This window comes from Conger conger, chromosome 16 (assembly GCF_963514075.1).
Source record: "Conger conger chromosome 16, fConCon1.1, whole genome shotgun sequence".
Classification (NCBI taxonomy): Eukaryota; Metazoa; Chordata; class Actinopteri; order Anguilliformes; family Congridae; genus Conger; species Conger conger.
In genome coordinates this window covers 21,387,205-21,408,651 of record NC_083775.1, presented here as the reverse complement: position 1 = coordinate 21,408,651, position 21,447 = coordinate 21,387,205, and the positions used below count along the sequence as shown (strand labels likewise).

At 46.0% G+C, this 21,447-nt stretch overlaps 1 protein-coding gene across 2 annotated transcripts in view; it reads right to left on the bottom strand.

Annotated features, from left to right (window-relative positions):
- Positions 1-21,447, bottom strand: part of LOC133115226 (myosin-10-like) — a 72,341-nt gene that overhangs the window by 22,425 nt on the left and 28,469 nt on the right. The window contains exons 4-17 of one of the 2 annotated variants that reach the window (XM_061225027.1): positions 20,086-20,113; positions 16,523-16,625; positions 15,855-15,884; positions 14,332-14,349; positions 9,686-9,778; positions 8,114-8,177; positions 7,766-7,864; positions 7,003-7,146; positions 6,547-6,642; positions 5,229-5,347; positions 4,752-4,904; positions 3,999-4,172; positions 2,196-2,369; positions 1,182-1,296 (exon numbers count right to left, since the gene is read on the bottom strand). In XM_061225027.1, the coding sequence (XP_061081011.1) occupies positions 1,182-1,296; positions 2,196-2,369; positions 3,999-4,172; positions 4,752-4,904; positions 5,229-5,347; positions 6,547-6,642; positions 7,003-7,146; positions 7,766-7,864; positions 8,114-8,177; positions 9,686-9,778; positions 14,332-14,349; positions 15,855-15,884; positions 16,523-16,625; positions 20,086-20,113 (1,410 nt within the window). The remainder of the gene's footprint in view (positions 1-1,181; positions 1,297-2,195; positions 2,370-3,998; positions 4,173-4,751; positions 4,905-5,228; positions 5,348-6,546; positions 6,643-7,002; positions 7,147-7,765; positions 7,865-8,113; positions 8,178-9,685; positions 9,779-14,331; positions 14,350-15,854; positions 15,885-16,522; positions 16,626-20,085; positions 20,114-21,447) is intronic. The other variant, XM_061225028.1, reaches the window with a different exon arrangement.

The following is a 21,447-nucleotide window of genomic DNA, read 5'->3' as shown; positions in this document are numbered from 1 at the left end:
GAATCTCCATTCAGAATTGAATTTAGTCTAGGATCAGGCTTAATCAGTACCATATACCATTGTACCTCAGGAGCTCTTGTGCAGCGGATGGTGCATGACTTGTATGCATTCATTTACAAAGCAATTCAAGGAAAACTACCTGGATACATTTCATCTAGTACAGAACTGTCACAACCTAACATCATAAAACTGGCTCAAATTCAAAGTTCCTCGCATTATAACATAAGATGGAAATAAATATCTACAGACCTTTATCTTGGAACGATCTTCAAACCTGAGTCTTTTATATCTCTAAATCTACAACAGCTGTTCATTAATGTGCTTCTGAGTTTCGAGCCAAGCTATTTTATCTATATATTTTACTTTCAAGTTATTTTATCTATATATTTATTTATTTTTTCTTCTTTCTTTATGATGCCAGCTGTTTCTTCAAGTATCTGTTTCTGTATGTTATACCATTTTGTAATTCTGTCTGCTACCTTATGACCCTTGTCCTATCTTGGCTAGAACTCACTTGTAGTGGTTTTAATCTCAATGTGATTTCCTAGTAAAATAAAGGACTACAATGGTGCTTCCTGTCCATATCCTAACAGAATGCGTATCAAGCTAAAAGCTGAAACTGATCCTCTTACTGCAAACTCTTCCTCTGTGACTGATCCAGAAGTGAAACACCGGATTCAACAAATCACGGTCTGGACTAGCCGTTTGGCTGAACTGGGCATTCTCGTGCTGGGTCTTTACAGGTCTGAGTGGACACCCCTGCCCTACGATGTCGAGCACACACCTGCATCGCCACACACATTCACACCAGCAGGGTCGACGGGAATGGACACGCTGTCATAGAAACAGGCTCTTTGAACAGTCTGAATCTCTACAGCAGAGGAACCGGAAGGGGGAGGTCGGAAGAGGAGAATTAGAAAAGGTGGAAAAAGGAAGATGGAAAGAAAATAAGTATGAAAAGTAGTTGCTAAGTGTAGCACAAACAAACGGTCACTAGTTGTGGTAAGATGAAAAACATCTCATGAGTCACACCAGAGTGAGGGAAGGGTCATTATCTGCTCATCGTCTGCTATACAGCAGTCAGCTGTGATAAGTTTGTGAAACGAGTCAGCTACATGCCCTCTGATATGCTGTAAAGATCCGACAGCACCACACGGCACTAGATGGGCCTGGACGCTTACCGTCCTTCCATAACTCGGCAACAAACTTGTCAGTGGACTGGTGCAGCAACGTGGCCACGTTGTCATTCAGTGGGTCCATGTTCTTCATTAGCCACTCATCAGCCTTATAGTCCACCTACAGGAGACAGCAAAGGTCTTAGGTCAAAGGCCAGGGATAGTTATATATTCACACTGTGATATCTATACATGTATGTGGAGCACACCAAACTGTATCTGGTGTTCATATCCAAGCTCCATTGCAAAGCCTAGCATAAAATATATATAACTTTTGATAAACTAAAAAAAACATGCATTAATTTAGCTTCCAAATCTTACAGAATCCCCACAGTGTACAGGGTTTTAAAATCCCTGATTCACACAATATTTTCTGCAAATCTGGAATGAATTTGACAGAAGCTGTGTCACTGACATGCACAAGCGCTTTCTGAGCAAGCTCTGGGCCTTCTCAATCAGAGTCTTTTCTGCTGGAAAAAAACACGTAAACATAATCTGGGACATTGCATGCCTTTGCCAGGCTGTTTTATTGGCAGGTTTGGGAATATCTGCCAGTGTCCATGTAAAGCAACGGCTGTCCAGAACTGCTGTCCTACTCTCTGTGGCTAACAGAGATAGTAGTAGTAGTATCACTTTACAGGAATAACAAACAAAATTACCGCTCCAATGGTGATAGCTGGACACATACTTGCAACATTTGTTCTGATTGGTGGAGCCCTTCTGTTTTCTACTAACAAAGTGATGTCACCACTGCCTTATTCCAATTTTATTAGGTGGCTGTACATGCATGGCACATGAATGCCCATGTTATGAAGTCACAGGCATATGAGGATTGCATTACAAGAGAGCAATTGGATGAGGAATACTTTGATTTTGCTAAGACTACACCAGCAAGTAACCTGCGGGTGTATGGAATCTACGGGTTGGTTGCTGGTCACAATCTAAGGTAATGCACACAGGACAATTCTCCACAGTGGGCTGTGGGATCATGGGAGATGTAGTCTGAAAGGCTGGCAGTACCCGGCCGGCATAGTGGATGATGCAGAAGTCGGCCTTGTCCTTCAGCTGCCTGGGTTTCTGGAACTTGGAGTGCGTGCCCTGCTCCTGCACCACCTTCTCCACGAAGGACTTATCTGTGGCCTTGGGGAACCAGCACTCTTCATCCAGCAGGGCCAGGATACCGGGAGGGTTCGTCTGCCAGAGCAAAGAGCGAGACAAAACAAAAAGGCCGCCCCACAGGGTCACCGTTAGACCGTGCTCGGTTTGATAAACACATCCAGATCTTCACACAGTAAGAGTTGATCACAGGGAGATTTTGTTGTCTCTGAGCATTCATTAATTTGTCAAACACAGTAAGAAAACAATACTAATGACAGTACCATAATAATACCTGACAAAAAAAAACCAGACAAACAGAGACAGTACTGTCAATGCTAAATTGAGCTTCAATGACAACCCCCCGTTTCCAAGGACATGCTGTGAAAATAAATCCTCATATCGCTGCCTTAAGCAGAAGCTTACGGAGACATTTTGGCTGGACCCCCTGACCTCACAAAGTAGAACATTTATCAGGGAGACTTTGTTTTGGGACAGAGAATGCTGATGTCAAAACTTTACATAAGCTTCTAGATTTAGGTGCACGGCAACAAGAATACTTGCACTGAGTGAGATTCAAACACCTTCGCAACCCTTTCCACATTAGAACATATCATTTATTAACTTGGCAGACACTTATATATTCAAAGCAACTTACACAGCTTACATCTTACATGCAAGGCAGAACTGCATGTTTTACTGAAGCCATTCAGGTAAAGGGGTCATCCCTAAGGGGTCATCCATTTATTCCCTCGACCCTATGTTCCCTCAGCCCTCCATCCTAGTAACCACCTAGCAGCACCCTAGCAACCATCTAGTAGTCACTCTAGTAATCACCTGATAACATTCTAGCAACCACCTGTAATTACCTAGCAACAATCTCCTATTGACACCCTAACCACCATCTAGTGATGCCGAAGCAAGCAACTCATACACCTTAACAACATTAATAATCAACTTCTAACCACTTGACAACACCAAAACAAATCTTTCCTCCATGTTTTAATGCTTTAAACCTGCTTGTGTTATCCATTTTAGAAAAGAGTGGAATGAATGAGATGGGTGTAAGAGAGAACATAATGAGTGGAATCACCTCGCAGTTAATACTGAGCGTGTGTTTCTGTGCAGAGGGCAAATGGCTAAAAGACCTGAACACATACATAACAAGACACTGCTTAAAGTTTGTAAATACTATAGATTCATCAGGAGGTAATTTGATTTGGAAGCTGTGAAAGGGGCAACAAGTATGAATGAGGCTGTAAAGAGAAATCTTGCCAAATTGCAGTGTATGTGTGTATATTTCTCAGCAGAGGGCAAAGGTATAAAAGACTCAAACACAGACTAAACAGGGCAGTTCAAAGCATATAGTTTGTAAATACTATTGGTTCAACCGGAGGTTGTATGATTTGGAAGCTGTGAAAGGGTCAACAAGTATGAATACGTTTATAACATGTGGATGAGAGAGAATTTAGGTTATGAATGAATTTATATTGTTATATATTCCCCCAAATATGCTGCAAGAGAGATAGTGTGTGAGCGTGTGGTGTTCATTGGCAGGCATGTGTGTATGCAGCATTGCTCGAGGATACAGTGCCAGTGTAACCCACAACCTCTGAGGAAAAGAGCAAGTCCTTAACCAATACTAATACTTCCTTACATTCCCACAGCCAAAACAATGATTTCACTTTTTTAAGACTCCATGGCAACCCTGTCCCCTGCCCCACCCACCGGCCTCTCGATGAGGTCGATGCAGGGCTGCAGGTCCAGGCCGAAGTCGATGAAGCTCCACTCGATGCCCTCCCTCTGGTACTCCTCCTGCTCCAGGATGAACATGGTGTGGTTGAAGAGCTGCTGCAGCTTCTCGTTGGTGTAGTTGATGCAGAGCTGCTCGAACGAGTTCAGCTGAAAGAAGGGGAGCGCACACTTGAGACGAGACTACACACGAGCGCACAACACACGTGTCGCCGACCGTGTTCTCTTACAGACTGGGACGTTTCCCGAAAAAGCATTTTTCTGCCTGTAAACCGCAGGCAACTATGAAGTGGAAAACGTAAGAATTGCCATTTCATACTCTGAACAACAGGCTCTGTCACGGTAAATTACTGTGCATCATTATCCAGAAGTAAATCGGTTTCCTTGATGGAAAAAAACACTGACTTCCTTCAGCTCCTTTGGAGTATAAGTTACACAGCTGAGAGTAAACTGGCTGAAATCAAATTAGCTCCACCAGGACAGACTGGGCCTCGTGTGGCAGCGCCCAAGGTTACATATACAGTAGCTGTATGCGTAAACACGCGCGTTCAATCGAACACACACACACAAACATTCCCAACGTCCCCTAGGCACAGTAATGCGCAACAGCAGTTGTGCTCATCCATAATTTAATGCAGGAGCCTACAACAACGCAACAGATGGAGAGCAGGAGCACAATGCAGTTACTCTCTCAAGACCTCAAACCCGTGAGCGCGGTTCGATTCGTACCGCGAAGATCTCGAAGCCGGCGATGTCCAGGATGCCGATGAAAGAGGCGCCCTGGCGCTTGGTCCTGTCCAGCGCTTTGTTGATCCGGTGGACGAGCCAGCGGAACAGCCGCTCGTACGTGGCCTTGGCCAGGGCCTCCACAGCGAAGTCCGCCTGGAGGGGAGGAGAGAGGCAGATTTAACTACACCACTTCACTGCCTGCCTGCTACAGCAAGGGCATCATAGGTTTGCACGGTTAACTTCGCGTTTAGTGCCTTAGTGCTGCTGCACGTACACTCACTGCTCTGGGAAGGCTGTTAGCCAGGCCTGGCACTATACTCTTATTATTCATGTGGACGCACTTATGTTCTCTTGCATTACAAGTTGATCTGCATAAGCGAGCATCTGCTAAATGAATGTAAATCCATCCCTTGGATACCTGGAGCACTTGCCATCGCTGCCATACGAGGCTCTTATCTCAGGGAAGGAGGCTGGTACCTGCTCTTTGGTCTGGGCCTTCTGCACATAGTCCCGGCCCACCTTGATCCTGGGGGACAGGATGGCGCGCGTGAACTCCATCACATTCATACCCAGCAGGTGACACAGCTTCTGGGCAACTGTTGAGTGGTCGGGTCAGGGGTGGAGCAAGAGGCAAAGGGAGAAGGGGGAGGAGGTTCAGCCATGGGGTAAGGGAGAGGGAAAGGACGGAGTCAGGGCAAGGGGAGGAGGGGGGTAAGGCGTGGAGACAAATACTTCATCAGGAGGTTATACTTCATCTTCGGTCTTACTTTATGGCCATTTAAAATTGCTCACAGACTTTCTAAACTTCTGACAGGTTTGAGGTTTGGAAAATGAGTCATATCTATTTTTAATCTGAAGTCTTCAATGTACGCATCCAACTTTCTTCAATTGGCAAAAGCACCAGATATGCAGATCCCCACAGACCGCCCTGTGAAATTAGCGCAACATCAGATCTTGACGGGCTTCCACCATTTAAACGGTTGATTGCTGCAGCTGACCCGCAATGACTGTTAAAGTATGTTCACAGAAACACGACTGCATGCATTTCACTAAATAAACAATCTGTGTTTCCTGGTGTTCCAAGGTCGCACTAAGGTACACAATAAAATATGTAATAAAAATATATAATTAAAGTGGAAGGAAACACACACCTGGTATGTTTATTGCACCCTGGGGCAAACAGAGGCACAATTTCAACAGAAACATTTCGGTTTCTGTTATTTTGTAATACTACAGGGAGTGCGGTCTGTGTTGAATTTGGCACAATGGGCAAGCTGATCTCATATCTATTGTGTTGGTGGAAAACTCATGTTAAAAATGTTCTGACCTCACCACAAAGGCTCATGGCCATGACAAAGAGCCAAGTCTTCCTTGCCCTTTTGCCACCATTGATCACCACCTCTCTGACAGAAAATCTCTGAGGATCAGCAGTTTGAGGACATAGTGATTCACATGCTGAATTTATCAGGGGGCTGAAGAGGCATGGGGATGATGTCACCGGCAGGGTGACTTCTCAGGCAGGGTGCTCTCTCACATGAAGGCAGGGGTAATGATGTCATGGTTAAAGAGGGCTACCTGTGCTCTCACATGAAGGCAGGGGTAATGATGTCATGGTTAAAGAGGACTACCTGTGCTCTCTCACATGAAGGCAGTGGTAATGATGTCATGGTTAAAGAGGGCTACCTGTGCTCTCTCACATGAAGGCAGCGGGGTAATGACGTCATGGTTAAAGAGGGCTACCTGTGCTCTCTCACATGAAGGCAAGGGTAATGATGTCATGGTTAACGAGGGCTACCTGTGTTCTCTGGCATAGAGGCCTGGTCTGTGTTCCTCTCCTTCTTAAAGATGATGTTCCCAAACTGCAGCACTGAGGACACCACCTTCAACATGGCTACAGCAGCAAGAAGAATTCTACATTAATTCTGTGAACCTGACTGAGCTTGTTACACATAACACACACAGAGGGACAGATCCACTAAGAAACATGGAGCAAAGGTAATGTTCTTTATTAACTGTCAGCTGAAAATGATCAACTGAAGCACTGAAGTCACATAGACCCCTGGTAGTACTGCTGCGTGACCCACTGCAGCTGCTTTGAGAACAACCCATATAACCTTTTTGTGTGGATTTTGTGAAGTGTACAGAATGTGTGTGTGCTTGTGAGCGTTTGTGTGTGCACGCATATGCGCAGTCTCTCTGTGCAGTATGCAAGTGCGTGTGAGAGTTTGAATGCGTGCACATGCATGTATACCTAGGATCTCGTCATGGGAGAAGCTCATGATGTGCATGGCCTCCATGGTTTCCTGGAAGTTGTCCTTGTCCTGCTGGCCAGGGATAGGAATGTTTCCATTGGACAGGAAGCGGTAGTTATTGAATCCCTCCAGAAGCAAATCGGCTGGGAACAGAGAGAGACAACACTGAACTCCAGAGCAACTCTGACAGGCCAACAAAGCCAAGGCCAGGTCTGCTGTGTGAGTATACAGCCAGTAGCAGCCTGTAGCAGCCTGTATACAGCCAGTAGCAAACCCAGGATCAGGGAACTGACCCTCGATTCATGCGATTCATTACTAGAACACTGATCATCCACGGTATTCTAGGAAGCTGGGAAAAAAACAAGGCAGAAATGCAAAGCCACGAAATGATGTGGATACTGTAACCATGAGAAACTCTGTAACTGAGGCGTGCAATTAGAATCTGTTTCTCCAGTCATGCCAGTCTAGTGGTGTTACTGTGAACCACGGAGGGGATGCTGAAAAGACACTTCAGACAGTGAGAGTTCAATATCAGATGTTTGTGATGAGAGCCATCAATGAAACGCCGAGCAAGACCTCAGCGGTGAGACTGTGGTCGAAGGACCACTGCCGAGACACTGATGAGAGGTCAGTGGCACATTAGTTTGTGAGGTGATAAAATGCCAGACACAGCAACAGCATACAGATATTATTGAGATGTTAGTGAGACGGCGAGGTGTTTACTGGACGGCTGCTTCACCCTAGCGCACAGGTGACACTCACACCTCAGGTGCTCCCCGGCCCCGGCCAGCAGCTGGTAGAATATGTGGAAGGTGCGCTCATCTTTGGCCTGACGGATGGCCCTGGACTTCTCCAGCAGATCTGGGTGCTGTAGTCAAGGACTGCTCAACACATTCTCCGATACACCATGGGGAAAACTGACTCCATCACCTCATCGGTGACTACCAGCTTTTGCACGTATTGATGTTCTCACATTAACAGGGCATTTACTAAGACTACACAAAAATGGAGACAGTCTTGGGAACTTTCCAGAATATTGCACTTTCGGCGAACTACGTGTCCCATTATCGTGGAGCTGCATAAGGTGGTGTTTGCTGTTCCCCAGGATACAGGTCTCGATGTTGGCCCCCACAATGTAGCCGGTGACGTCAAAGTTGATGCGGATGAATTTGCCCTGTCAGTGAAGCACAGGGAGAGAAGGGGTCAGTGGAGGGTCTGGAGGAGGTGTGTCTGAAGGTATATGTGTGAAAGGGATATTCTATTAGGTGGTATTTGTCAAGAAATCCAAATGTGGTGTGCCTGTAGGGTGGAAAAGGGTAGGTTCATAAAGCATGTTGACCAAGTCTGTGTGTAGTGAATCTGCAGGGTGTGTCTAGACTCTGTCATGCGTGTTTTGGTTCGTCTGTGAGGTCTAGGGCCTATTTTTGTTGAGAGATGCCTGTATTTTAGATAATGGTTTGTCCGTTTTAGAAACGTGTGTTTATGTCTCAAAGCTGCTTCGTTCCCATCCGGCAGACAGTTAAATAATCCGTAGGGTACAGTATGTACATAGAATGAGCCTCCGTCTATACAGGGTCTATGGGCAGCCTTCCACCTGGTGTCTGTTTCTCCTTACAGTATTCTAATCTTATCCGAAAAAGGACCCAGGTTTTTGTTTAGCCCAGCACAGCACCACCCGATTTAACCATACCTAATCATGGTCTTCAATCAAGATCTTGATAAGTAAAATTAGGCGTCTTAGTACACGGCTAAAACAAAAGCCTACACCCACACCGACCCTAATGAGATTAGGCACCCCAGCTTTGCAGACTGTGGCAGGGGGCGGGGCTGGTGGGGGTATGAGCACACCTGGTCACCTCTCCAGCTATGCCGTTCCGTTTGGTCGGACCAAATGCCCCAATGCCATTTAAGGAAGAAAATAATCTGCCGCTGCAGCGCTCCGGGAATGCGCGGTACTGTCAGTTTAATGGGCATTGGCTGAAGGTTTGGAAACCACTATGTCAGTTGGCCGTTAGTATCATGCAAGCCACTGCCTGAGAAGTCTTTGAGGAGGTAGTCTTTAGGTTGGCCCCTCTTCTGAGCCTAGTAGGGTGGGGAATCCAGGCTGGATCTGAATCAGGACCCCTTCAGTGCAAAGCGAGTCCGGGACCATAATTCTTAGCCTGACAATGGCATTAGGTATTGCATTTACAGCTTAACGTTCATGGCAGAAAGCTGAAGATAAGGGCTGGCTGCCCAGCATAAATAGCGGCGTACCTTAAAACAAGGTTCGCACAGGCGGGCTGTGGTGCTGACAGTCCCCAGCCCAAAAATAGGGCAAATGACAAACTCCAAAGCCAACTGTACCCTGCAGGCGTAGACCGTTCTGGGAACACCTACAGAAAGGGTGTGATAAGCGAATTCCCCAGCCGCTCATTTGGCGCTCATTATCGGCTTGTTTTCGTACGAGGGCCCGGCAGACCCTGTCCGTCAGACTCCAGATGGCTGATATCAAAAGGGGCTAAGTGTGTTCAGATGTACATCTGGTCTACCGGGCCTAAGGATTGCAGAGGTTTAGATATATGCGTGGAAAGATTTCCACAGGTATAACATGAGCGATATAATCTTCTCACGGAACATTAAAGAGCCAGGAGGGAAGGGGGCGGGGGGGAGGTGCTCGGCAGACACGGTAGGGCTACTCACGAAACGCGAGGAGTTGTCGTTCTTCACCGTCTTGGCGTTGCCAAAAGACTCCAGGATGGGGTTGGCTTGAAGGAGCTGCTTTTCCAGCTCACCCTGAGGGAGAGAGAGAGAGGAAGGAGAGGGTAAGAGCCAAACCGTGTGTGCGTGTGACCGCCCGCCGCAATAACAAGCCCCGACAAACCGGGATACCCAAGACGTGGACAGCATGTGGAGCAGGGCGAGAGGAACCGCTAGAGTAACACGACCTCCGCTCACTGACTGTGGCCGTGAAGGAGTGAAGGAAACGGGGGACGGGAGCACCCAGCATGCCACAGGTGTGAACACACGGGTATCAGAACGCTGCGAGACGCCCAATGGGAGCCTGCAGAGTGCAAGGCCTGACAGGCGCTGTGATTTAAGGCGGGGGGGAGGGAGGGGTTCCCAAATCTGGAGGCCCTCTAAAATGACCGCCCTGAGGTCCCCCACGTTGAGTAAATGGTTAAAGTTTGTCACTTTTATCCTACACCCACAGTCCTACAGACTATATTACAGCAGCTATTGGAACACTCTAGAACATGGAAGCAGACTAAATCGTTTTAACGTCGATCAATACAAGACGGAGCCATTCAGTACACCATATTTATAATTAATACAATGATCATTATATTATCGAGGATATTTGCAATAGACAAGGACAATTTAATCTGGAAATATAGAAAATAATTTTTTTGAATGACATAAACTACTACAAGAACTTTGCAGGACTCCTTTATGAACCCCAATGTAGGAACGCCCAGATCAGGTTACGCTGATGTCCTCCCAAAAAGCCATAAGACAAAAAAAACAAAAACAAACACCACCTGTATGGACATCACTCAATCTATGGAACCTCTGAACATGAAGTTGATTACTGCAATATATATTTTTAGTTTATTTTTATTCTATTGGTAATTACCATGGGTGGATTTAAGGTTACTGAAAAAAGAGGGATGTACTGAATTTGCTTTTTCCAAATAAATCAGGCAGTATGTGCAAAAATGTCCCTGCTGTCAGGGCCCTAGACCTGGATTGGAAAAAAAAATCTAAAAATAAATTCTGACCAATTACTGTCAAATTACTTTCAAAATAAATGTCCAATTTCACTACTGTTCAGAACGAAAGATCTTAATTTGCATGATTGGAAATTTTAACGTTTCACTGTAAATACTGAAGGACCTGCTAGAGTATTTTCAAAATGTTACCGCCATCTAAAGAGTACTTCAAGTATGTATCCGACCCAAGAGAGCTGCATACCTCCCCTCTTAAAAACACCAGGAGAGTGTTGGGTCCAGACCATCCTTCACCCAGTGTGGTGGAAGAGGCCTAAAATGGCAGCGAAATCCTGTGGCAGGTATCCAACCCAAATCACTACTGTAAACATACAGCTAACCTTACATAGCATTTAAAATAAAGCCCTGTAATACTGCGTCCTGGCTTCAGATTGATTGACGGTAAGGCTGCATAACAAGTTGGACCACACTCAAAAAAACATTAAACAAGTCTCCGGTTCACACAAGAAAAAATGTATTGAGGTTTTACAGCTTAGAGTGGGAGGATTTCTCCTGCAGAATTTAATTTAGCGTGGGGGTATACTGCACCACCAGGCTGTTGAGCGAAAAAGACCAGACCGTGGCCCAAGGTAGCAGGAGGCATGACAACCGAGGAGTTTCGGAGATGCGCCTCGCCAGACAGAAAAAATGCTGGGTGGGGGTCCGTGTGGAATGGGGGGGGGAATGGTTTGTCAGATTTCCCTTCATGACTGACAGAGCAGAACACCCTGTTCCTCAGTAAACCGTGCTGTTTGCACAGGTGGTCTGGCAGTCTCCTAACTTTCTGACTAGTTTTGGGGGGAATCCGGGATCGCTCGGATCCGGGAAGCTTGAATTTCAATTCTGGGGTATTGAGTTAATTTCCTTCTGAGGCAACAAGTAGGGGAAAAAAGGCACAGTGACAGCGAAAGAAAAGTATTTCACATCACAGAGTAATGTGACCCTATTTGCTACCATCACCCCCTCTTAGGTTTAGGTAAGGGGACAGGCTGCTGGGGTGGAATGCTCTAAAGCAGATAAAAGAGCTGTCCACAGCAGCTTTAATGAAGTTTTCCTACTGAAAACGGTAAAGACAGGAGAGCATGAATTACATTTCCTTTCCTGACCGCGCCAGACACTCGATAGGGCCCAAAAGTGTGGATTCGCTTCTGCACCCCTCCGCGCCTTTCCCGCCAAGACCCCAGAGCTACCTGCCACTCGCCCCATCCATCAAGGGACCTCGTACTCGCGGACAGGGGCGAGAACAAGATGAATCGCGGACAGCAGCGGGGCTCCAATTTCGGGAGTCCGGGCCTATCCCAAATTCCTGTGGTGCGGTATTTCAACCCTAACAGCCACCAGGCGCTCGGCCCACTTCGGGAGGCTAATTGTGACAAGGCAGTGGTTTAAAAAAAGAAAGAGGGAAAAAAAATCATGAATTTGTAAAATGAATGCTTTGAGAGAGAGGAGAGAGAGAGAGCAAGAGAGACTGAGATTCCACCACCCACCTCATCCTTCACCACTAGAACGGTGTTGTTAGGGTGAGAGTGTGAGGGCGCGAACCAGACCGCACCATCCTCATTTTAGTCAAGAGAGTAGAGACGACTGTTTCGTCCGGAGGGACAGTCGTCTCAGCACAGCTCTTTGTTTGGGAGAGGACAGCACGTCCCATGGCCTTCTGGGAAACGGAAGCCCTGCAGCAGTACTGCAGCGGTCTCTCAGGCTCCATGTCAAAGCAGCCTCAGAGAGCACAGAGAAACCAATCCCACAAACCAGCCGCAGGATTTGCTGTCCACATGAAACGTATTGCGAAGGAAGTACTATTTTGGTGTGAGTGGGACTCAACGGGATTCTGTTCAATCTTGTCAGAAGTGAGCCATTTTGCTCACAAACTGTTCTCATATTTATCGGAATGCCAAAGCAGGAAAGAAAAAATATCTGATGAAAACACAAATGTGACATTAAGTCATTTTTGTTAAAAACAAACTACCTCTCGTCTACAAGGGATTTCTGTTGTATATTCATGATGTACATCTGTTTCGGAAGCTACCTTGCTGGACTGAATCATTCGTTCATTGGCAGTGCAAGTCCATTAACTTCCCGGGCGGACTTTACTCCAACTACAAGTACAGATCACCGGAGGCCATTCCCCACAGACCTCCATTACAGTACAACTTGTCTATCTTTTCAGTTCCTCCTCCACAAAAGTGACTATCAGTTCCAAGTTCCAGCTGGGGGAGGCAAGCTTATCTTTTGAGCAGTAGCTTAGCATCGGAGTGCTTACATTTAATCTTTATAGCCCTCGACAGTATATGATGTACAGCAACCACTGTGATCCCTGCACCCTCCAGAGAGTTTATATCAGCACAGCCGCTTTCACCCTGTCCTCTGAAGAGCAGTAAAAGGACTCCTTCAATCACTTTCTCCCGAGAGATAGAGCACGAGAGACCGAGTGCGAGAGAGAACGCGACATAACCCTGTAACTACAACAGGGTAATCTGTTAACGATTTACCATTTGTCCATAAAAACGTACAAACCGTCAGAGTGCAGCATTGTTATGTCGCTCTGTACACTCAATGACATTTAGTGTCAGGGGCTGGACCGTTTCGGTGTGGCGTGTGAACGATAAGGAAAGCCGCATGAGAAAAGCCAAGCGCTGTCACGATGAGGAAAAAGCTTCACGCAGGAAGACGTGTAGACTAATGTGTACAATGTGATGTTTTCATTTGAACTGAAGACTAGAAATCTGGTCATCTTTTTTCAACTTTCTTAGAACACGATGTGAAAAACTGTGTAACCTGAAGTAGCGTGGCAAAAAGACACTGGTACTGTAGGCCCCCTGGCCTGGAGGGGAACTTGGTGTGGACACCTTCGATATGGAGGGAGGAATCTCTCCCTAGGGAGTGAGGAGGAGAGGCTGATTTGGGCTGATCTCTCTCTGACCCACGGTACCCACCCTCCCCTCACTGTCCCACACACAGACAAACAGGCTGGGCCTCTCTACCCAGCCTCAGCCTGGCTCCTCCCTGCATTCTTCTCCAGCGACCTCACAGGGAGCCAATGGGATGCAGGGGGGGGCCTGGGCAAAGGGAAGGGGGCAACAGTCTGTATTCTCTGGCAGAAACAACCTGGTACCAGGTTTCACCCCGACGGTTTCCAATACACCGCCATGTTACGCGCACCACCTGCACTGTGAATCCCGTTTGAAACCAGCACAGCTAACCGCCACACTGGATAGAAAGATAAGAACGTATCTGTAAAAAAGACAGAATATAAAGAAGACCAACACTGGGGATGCATGTGCTGCCTATGAGAAGTCACGCCCCATTATTTCCATTTTTAATAAGTCCTTTCTGAGCACCAGAGAGGAACGCATGCTGAGATTCTTATAAGGAAGAAGCAGAACCAGAGCAAAGGTAGAGGGTAATGAAGCTATTAATGCTAGTAATTATGAGCTTTTATAAGCAACCTATAATGGCTCATGCTTCCAGTTAACAGTCCAGGATGTGGAGGCACAGAAAACTCTGCAGCACTCCCTGCCCATCATGGAGGAACTACTAACTGGAGAAGACAGAAAGGAAGGATAGCATGCTACTCACATAGGACAGGGATCCACTCTGTAAACAATGGGCAAGATTTAGATGTTACCATGGCAAGACACAGTTGTTAACAGACATAGACATACTGACAAAGCCATTAGAGATCACAAAAGATGTAAATGCAAACACAGACATGAAAGGTGAGAAGGTTGAAAGGTTGAGAAAGCAGGTATGTGCCATCCAAACATTATTCAAATAGGCAGTGACCTCTTTGAGGTGGGTCGTTTAGCAGAAAAGTGATATAGGACCAGTCAGACAGAGGCATACATTCTTTCTTTCTCGGTCTGGATAAAGCATTACACACACTATCAAGCAAACGTCTGAACGAGATGATGTAATGCCTTTCCACCCCCAAAGCTATAAGTCTCTGCAGCTCTGATATGCACATGACAAGCAGCATCCCACCAGTTCAGCAAATAAAAAGATAAGATGAAACACAGGTTTAAAGTGCTTCAGCCTTGGCACAGCATTAATAATAACAGGTCAGTAAAACTTTCCCTTTGGAGTGTATCTTTAGATGGAGTTCAGCGGTCAATGAACCTCTGAGGAAAGAGGAACAAACCCTCCATCCCCAGGTAATCACCATTCGCCACTTAACCTAATGTAAGCTCTTATCTCTGGCCTTGCTCTGCGCAAAAGAACTCGTCTGAATATCATTACTGCAGTTTTCATCCACCTGCTTTAGGCAAGTTATAATTGTGTATTCATCCCTATGTGCCTGACGAGCATTTTGAATACTCGCAGTAAAGGCAGAAAATGAAGACTTTGACCCAGGAGCAGAAGGCAAAGCACTGATGAGAAACACAGGCTAGGCACAAATTCTGCGAGGAAAAAACAAAACAAAGACTCATGACAATCAGAAGACGCCAATGTGCGTGCAAAGACTAAAGCAAGAACTTCTAAGTGTCTAACAACATGAAGACTGGCATGCTACGGAATGATTGCTTTTAGGAAAAATATCGAGAACAGTTCTTCCATGCAGACCTTTTAAATATTCCTTCATTCATTATTGTGTCCATTTAACATCTTGTGAACTGAATAGATGTGAACAGAAATTCGAATTAATAAATTCACAACTGAAATGAAAATGCTTTTCTTGTAATTATGCACGCATATTCAAATGACTTTGAGTGCCATTTTAACAAGCGCATGTCTGTGTGTCTTATCGTGTTGCCTGCTGAAGTGGCAATTGCTGTAAACAAAAACATTTTTTAAAGTACTTTCAAATACCTTTTCCCCAATTCGGAGAAAGCAGGCACACTCATTGATGAAAGCATTGTTATCAGTTCAAGAAAGCAAATGCATGTTGATCACCAAAACGCATAATGTCAAGTCACTGCTTCTTTTCAAATCCAGCCAGATTCCACACCATGGTGCCCATCCACACATTAAATAACTTGATATTTAATACATTCCGTTCTCACTATGTTTGATTACATCCTACATTTCCAAATCGTTCTGCAGAAAATACAAGGTGGAGCATGCAGACACATAAACAGCATGTGTAAAAAACTGAGACTTGCCTGAGGTTTCATTGGCTTAGGCGAGTCAGGCTGATTGTTGCAAATAAACAAAATGCAGATGTTAGTCATTTACACACTCCTTTAATCACTCCACACCTCATGCCAACACACCTACAGTGAACAGGGCTGAACATTTAAGCCACATGAGGACCTCACACACTTTACTAGAAGGGAGAAGCTATTCTCTGCTCTCAACCACCGACTCAGCTAATCAGAGAAATTTGCTCTCTCAAGTGGAATACGATTGGTTTCATACGAACCACCTGGCTAGCCCCTGACAGTGAAGTCGGTCGTTTTGAAGGTGGTAATGTTGAGGCTATGAAAACGGGAGACTCAACTCCAAAACTCGACCGGACACATCACCTTATATAGCACATATTCCTCATAAAACATCGTTTTTTTTCCTGCTATGAAACAACAAAATCAATATTTCATTCAAGAGAGCAGTCATGCTATAATGCTATAATGAGGAGCTGGGACAGGGCTCACTCGCTTAGAGCGGTTTTTAGTTGTCTGATGGCCGTGCTCCAGGGAAGCACGACCTGAATGCCACATTTAGCCAGCTCAACTGCACCTCGTTATAAAAGCACCTTTGAATGTTACAGGTATCAGTTGTAGACATGGAAGATGAAACAGTTGGGGGGGGGTTGTGGTAGTGCGGAACTTACCGGAATGTTGTGGTCTTTCCGTCCTTTGTGAGAGGAGGCGACGTGAGCCAGGTACTGGATTACTTTCTTCGTGTTCTCCGTTTTACCTGCACCAGACTCACCTCTGAGAGAGAGGAGGAGAGCGAGAGAAAGAAATAAAGAGAGAAAGGGACAAAGGACGAGGGACACACAGTTGACTCAGACTTGTTTTATTTGTAACAGTTTCACAGTTTGTGTGAAAACCGTACCATCAAATCACCGGGGCACCACTAAAGTAACTCAACCGTTTCAGTAAACAGTGACGCTGTGGCTCTGCGGTGAGACTGCAGATCATAGGGCAGCTGACTCCTACTACATGAGTCTGCTGTGTGGGCAATACCCCGCCACAGCACACAGCTGTGGTCCTTTCTCCGTTACCCTCCCTGCTTTCTAGCGGTGTGAATGAAGCAACAAATTATACCAAAGCAGGGCAGACGGTCCAGCTTTCCTGTTAAGAATAATAAATAAATGAAGCCATGCAAGTCCCCCTGCGCCTGCCAAAACAAACTAATAACCGAGCGATAACAACTGCTCTCACTTTTGCAAGGGGCAAAGCTTCCAGAAAAGCCCTGGAACCATAAATATCAGCAAAATGCCTAAAAACCCCACAGAACGAGGAAGATTATCTAACATTTTTGTTTATCTTTGTTGTTTATTTTTTCAATGCTTTTCCCTTTTTACTCAACGCCCGTGGTTTAAGGGCTTACCAGGCTCAGCCTTCCGGGCCCACAGGAATGACAGGGCCCAGCAAAAGACAGCACCCGTCAACAGACAGGCTCAAAAGCATTCCCCTGAGCCTTTGCAAACTACAGGACTCAGATCTCAGCGGGGGGAAGTGAGGGAGCTTGATGAAGTCAATACACACTGGATGGCGGTGGCTTTACCCTAAGCGGCCATTAGCACACAGTGCAAAATCTTCAGCTTTCGCCATTTAACCCAGAAACACAACATTCTTTAAGCCCAGCACATTTTTTGCTCTGCTTTTCCCGGTACAGCTCCTTGGCATTTAGGTGCCAAATAGCGTTACTGCTTTGGGAAAATGATGACTAGGACAGTCTGAAGAACGGGCAGTGTGCTGAGACCACAGCTGCTTTCATGTAGTTTAAAGGCCAGGCAAACACATGGCGTTTGGCCGTTCCCGTGTGAAAGTTGAGCAGGTAGCGTATAAACGCTCAACGGTGACGTCGGCGCTCCTGTTTGGTCCTAGAAGGTCCGGCGGTCTGCTGCGGCCGTGACATTCCGCGGGGCCTTCGGCCACAAAGATCAGACCTCCTGAACTCTGAACTCTGAAGAGAAGCAGAGACAAAGATTCTCTTCAGCTTCACGGGATTCATAACAACCACCTCTTTAAGCTACCAAACCTGGGGGCTCCACTGTGCGGGGGTACTGGCTCACCCTGCAGCTCTGATTCTGACCATTCCTGACTTTGGACAAGAGTCTGATGAAGAGCCGCAGACCTGAAAACATTCTTACTCTTCAGTGTTAATACGTTAATGGCACTGGGGCGCATATGCAGTGTGCACACACTTCCGGTTCATTCCGTCCTCTGTTCGGTTTCGGCACCTGTCCGGGGTTTTGGATGCATGTGCATTTCCTATGATGTCACTGCATTACACAAGGAAGAAGGGCTTAAGTGGACCGAGTATCTCCTCACCTTATCTTCACTCCTAGTCTGTCTCTGTATCAGCTGCACAGTCCTTTAGTACAGAAGCTGTAAACGCATCTGAGTGAGATTAAGAAAGATGTCGGCCCTCCCTTCTCTGATTTTTCCATTTCTCTCGGGGACGCTACAATGACCTCATCCCCCAGCGCAAGGAACCTCGGAGTGGTGATGGACAGGCTGCCCTTCTCCGAGAACATCGCGGCGGTAACCCGGGCATGCAGGTTCTTCCAGTGCAACATCCGGAGAATCTGTTCCTTCCTCACCACCTACACAACTCAGCTCCTTGTTCAAGCAATGGTCCTATCCCGCCTGGACTACTGCAGTTTATGCCGTCAGGCCCCTACAACTGATCCAGAACATTGCGGTTCGTCTGGTATTCAACGTCCCCAGACACCGGTCACCCGCTGCTCACCGACCTCCACTGGCTGCCTATTATGGCTCGCTTCATTCAGACCCTATATACCTGCCCGACCTCCGGACACCTGGCGCCTCCCCATCGTCGCACCTGCACTTCTCGCTCACAACTGTTGACTGTTCTGGCCCCACAGTGGTGGAATGACCTACCTGTGGATGTCAGAACAGCAGAGTCTTTGACCACTTTCAATCGCAGACTGAAAACTCACCTCTTCAGGCTGCACCTTTCCCTCCCTACCACACTGCTATAACTAGCCTTGTAAGCTATGTGTATGGTAGGTTATAATTGCGCTCGCGTATAATTATTTTAATATTTGGTATAGTATATTCCAGCGTGGTATGCTACTTGAAAAGTTGGGTTCAAGTTTTATCTATGTGATCACTCTAGGACTTGGAACTGTACTTTCCTTGAGGGTCTTCAACGCACTCGTCCCTGGTTCTGATTTGCACTTTATTGTATGCCGCTCTGGATAAGAGCATCTGCTAAATGACTAGTGTAATGTAATGCCTGAACTTGAACTTGCTGGTGGCCTTCCCAAACTCACAGAAGATGTTGTAGTAATGCGATTCTGATTCTGCTTTTAAAACTGTGGTAAAAAATTCAGAGGGAAACAGAACAGAACAGTGAAACAGAAACAAAATGGTCGCTTGCCTGTGGAGAGTTTCACCAGGCAGGATCACAAGGTTGAAGAAGGCAGAGCATGCTCACAGCTTCTGTTACTCTCCTATGGGCTTTGCGAGATCTCCACGCTGTAAAAATCCCCCTTTAAGGCCAACATCTCTCTTTTGACTGGAAACTATTTCCCTTTGTTTCTTTAAAAAATGACATCATAAAAAATAAATATACTGATGCTTCTCTCCCGTTAAACTCGAGACTCGCAACGATTACTCAACTTTATTTCTCCCTCATGCCTTTTCAGCAAAAAACTGGCGGGGGAAATTCATCATTGATATTCAGATCTTAAGCCAACATGCCTCCCTGACAGGCCCAAAGGAGAAAAACATTCGCAGGACGAGGGGGTACTAATCAAAACACTCAACTGCCCCCATACCACCTCTGACAGGCCTGTAATGAAGGACTGCAAATATACTTACAGCAACTCCCTGTGCCTAAAAATTGCTGAAAGTGAGAAATGACTGTAAAGCTCTCAGCAGAGCTACGGTTTCTGTAGTGTGTGAGGAAAGCTTCTGGCAGGCTGAGGGATCTGTATCTCCGATGCATTGGCATGCACCCTTCGTGAAGAGATCGTGCTCTCCAGCACCCCGTCACCTAGCCTAATGGGGTCAAGAGCAGCCTTACTGTTACTGAAACCCAGTTACCGAGCATCTAACTGACAGACTACCCATCTCCTGTAAAAAATAACATGGAAATAAATCTAAAGATATAACACAAATCCATCACTTTTATTTTCAAAATGAGAAATGTTTTTTGTGACAGGGTGCGTAGTGAGATCTGGAGTGTACTCACGTGCAAAGGATGGATTGGTCCTCGCGATCTGTGGGAGACACAGAAACACACCATCAGCCTTTCCTCTGGCTGCACGCCTGCCCACACGCCCATGAGCACAGCACACGCTGCTCTGAAGGACAGATCAATAACGCAACATTCTCCATGCACAGCATTTATTCAGCTAGTGTCACACCTGACGATTCCACAGTGGGGGAAAGAGACTCTTTTAATAGGATTCGTACGTTCGTTCAGTGCCTGTTCTGATCCTGGCACAAAGCACAAAACTCGGGTTATGCCTTTTTCCCTAATCAGTGTTCATTTCAGCAGCGTACCTATATGGTTTAACAATGAGTATTATTTAATGGGTATACTTTTTCTTTATCTATTTATCATTAGATGACATTTCAGTCAGAACTTTCACAAAACCAGTGGGCCAATGTTTGAAATGATTATTTTGGTCTGGTGATGTGTTGTTGCCATTTATAAATCTTTTTGTTAGCCGTTTGGAAGGCATGGAACCTGGAACCAAATGACTTTCCTTAAATGGGAATATTTATCACAGGCACGGCTCTTCATCCAGGTGCTAACTGCAGGGAACTGCATTCCCCTTCCCATACTCACCGTCATCAGCGATTTGAGACATGACGGGGGTCACATTACCCAAAAGGTTATGGTAGACAAAGCAAATATCTAAGCAAATGTGTTTGCCATAAAATGAGTCCCGAGGCACAGGATGTTCCGGAAGCCCAGCTCGGCTCCTGGAGAGAGGGGAAGAGCAGGTGGCCCTCTGAGGTGCACGAACCTGCCGTACGGCAGATTCATATCGTTCTCTGTTGTCCCAGCTCCTGACCCAGACAGACACACTCAGACTCACACTCACACAAACAACTGCCATTTCAAGCCCAGGTTTTGGCGCCATATGCCAAGCCGTGTGAAAATCTGAATGTCGTAGGAAGCGTACCGTACCCATAATGACTGCAAACATCTGGTCATGAGCGCTTTTGAAAACAATGACCACAATGGAAATAAGTCTATGACTTCATTGTGTTTATCGAAGACAATTTTATGGGAGCATCTTTGTTTCATGCTTTCCTAATTGCACAACAAAGTAAACTACTGCGGTCGTACACCAACAAAGTAATTTCACATAGGAATTGTGCACTGAAACTAATGAAAGCATGTATAATTTCAGGTGTCTAATGTCATTTCCTGTTTGATAAGTAGCTTGCCAGCCAAACATCAATGCCAGAAACTACAGCGGAGGACATTAACAGGTAGCCCCATATACATAGTGTGCACAGCAAGACATGGTCTCTTTACTCTAAAGTGTTTTTTCTTGAACTTTGATCAGCGGCGGAAATTTCTGCTGACAGATGCTTG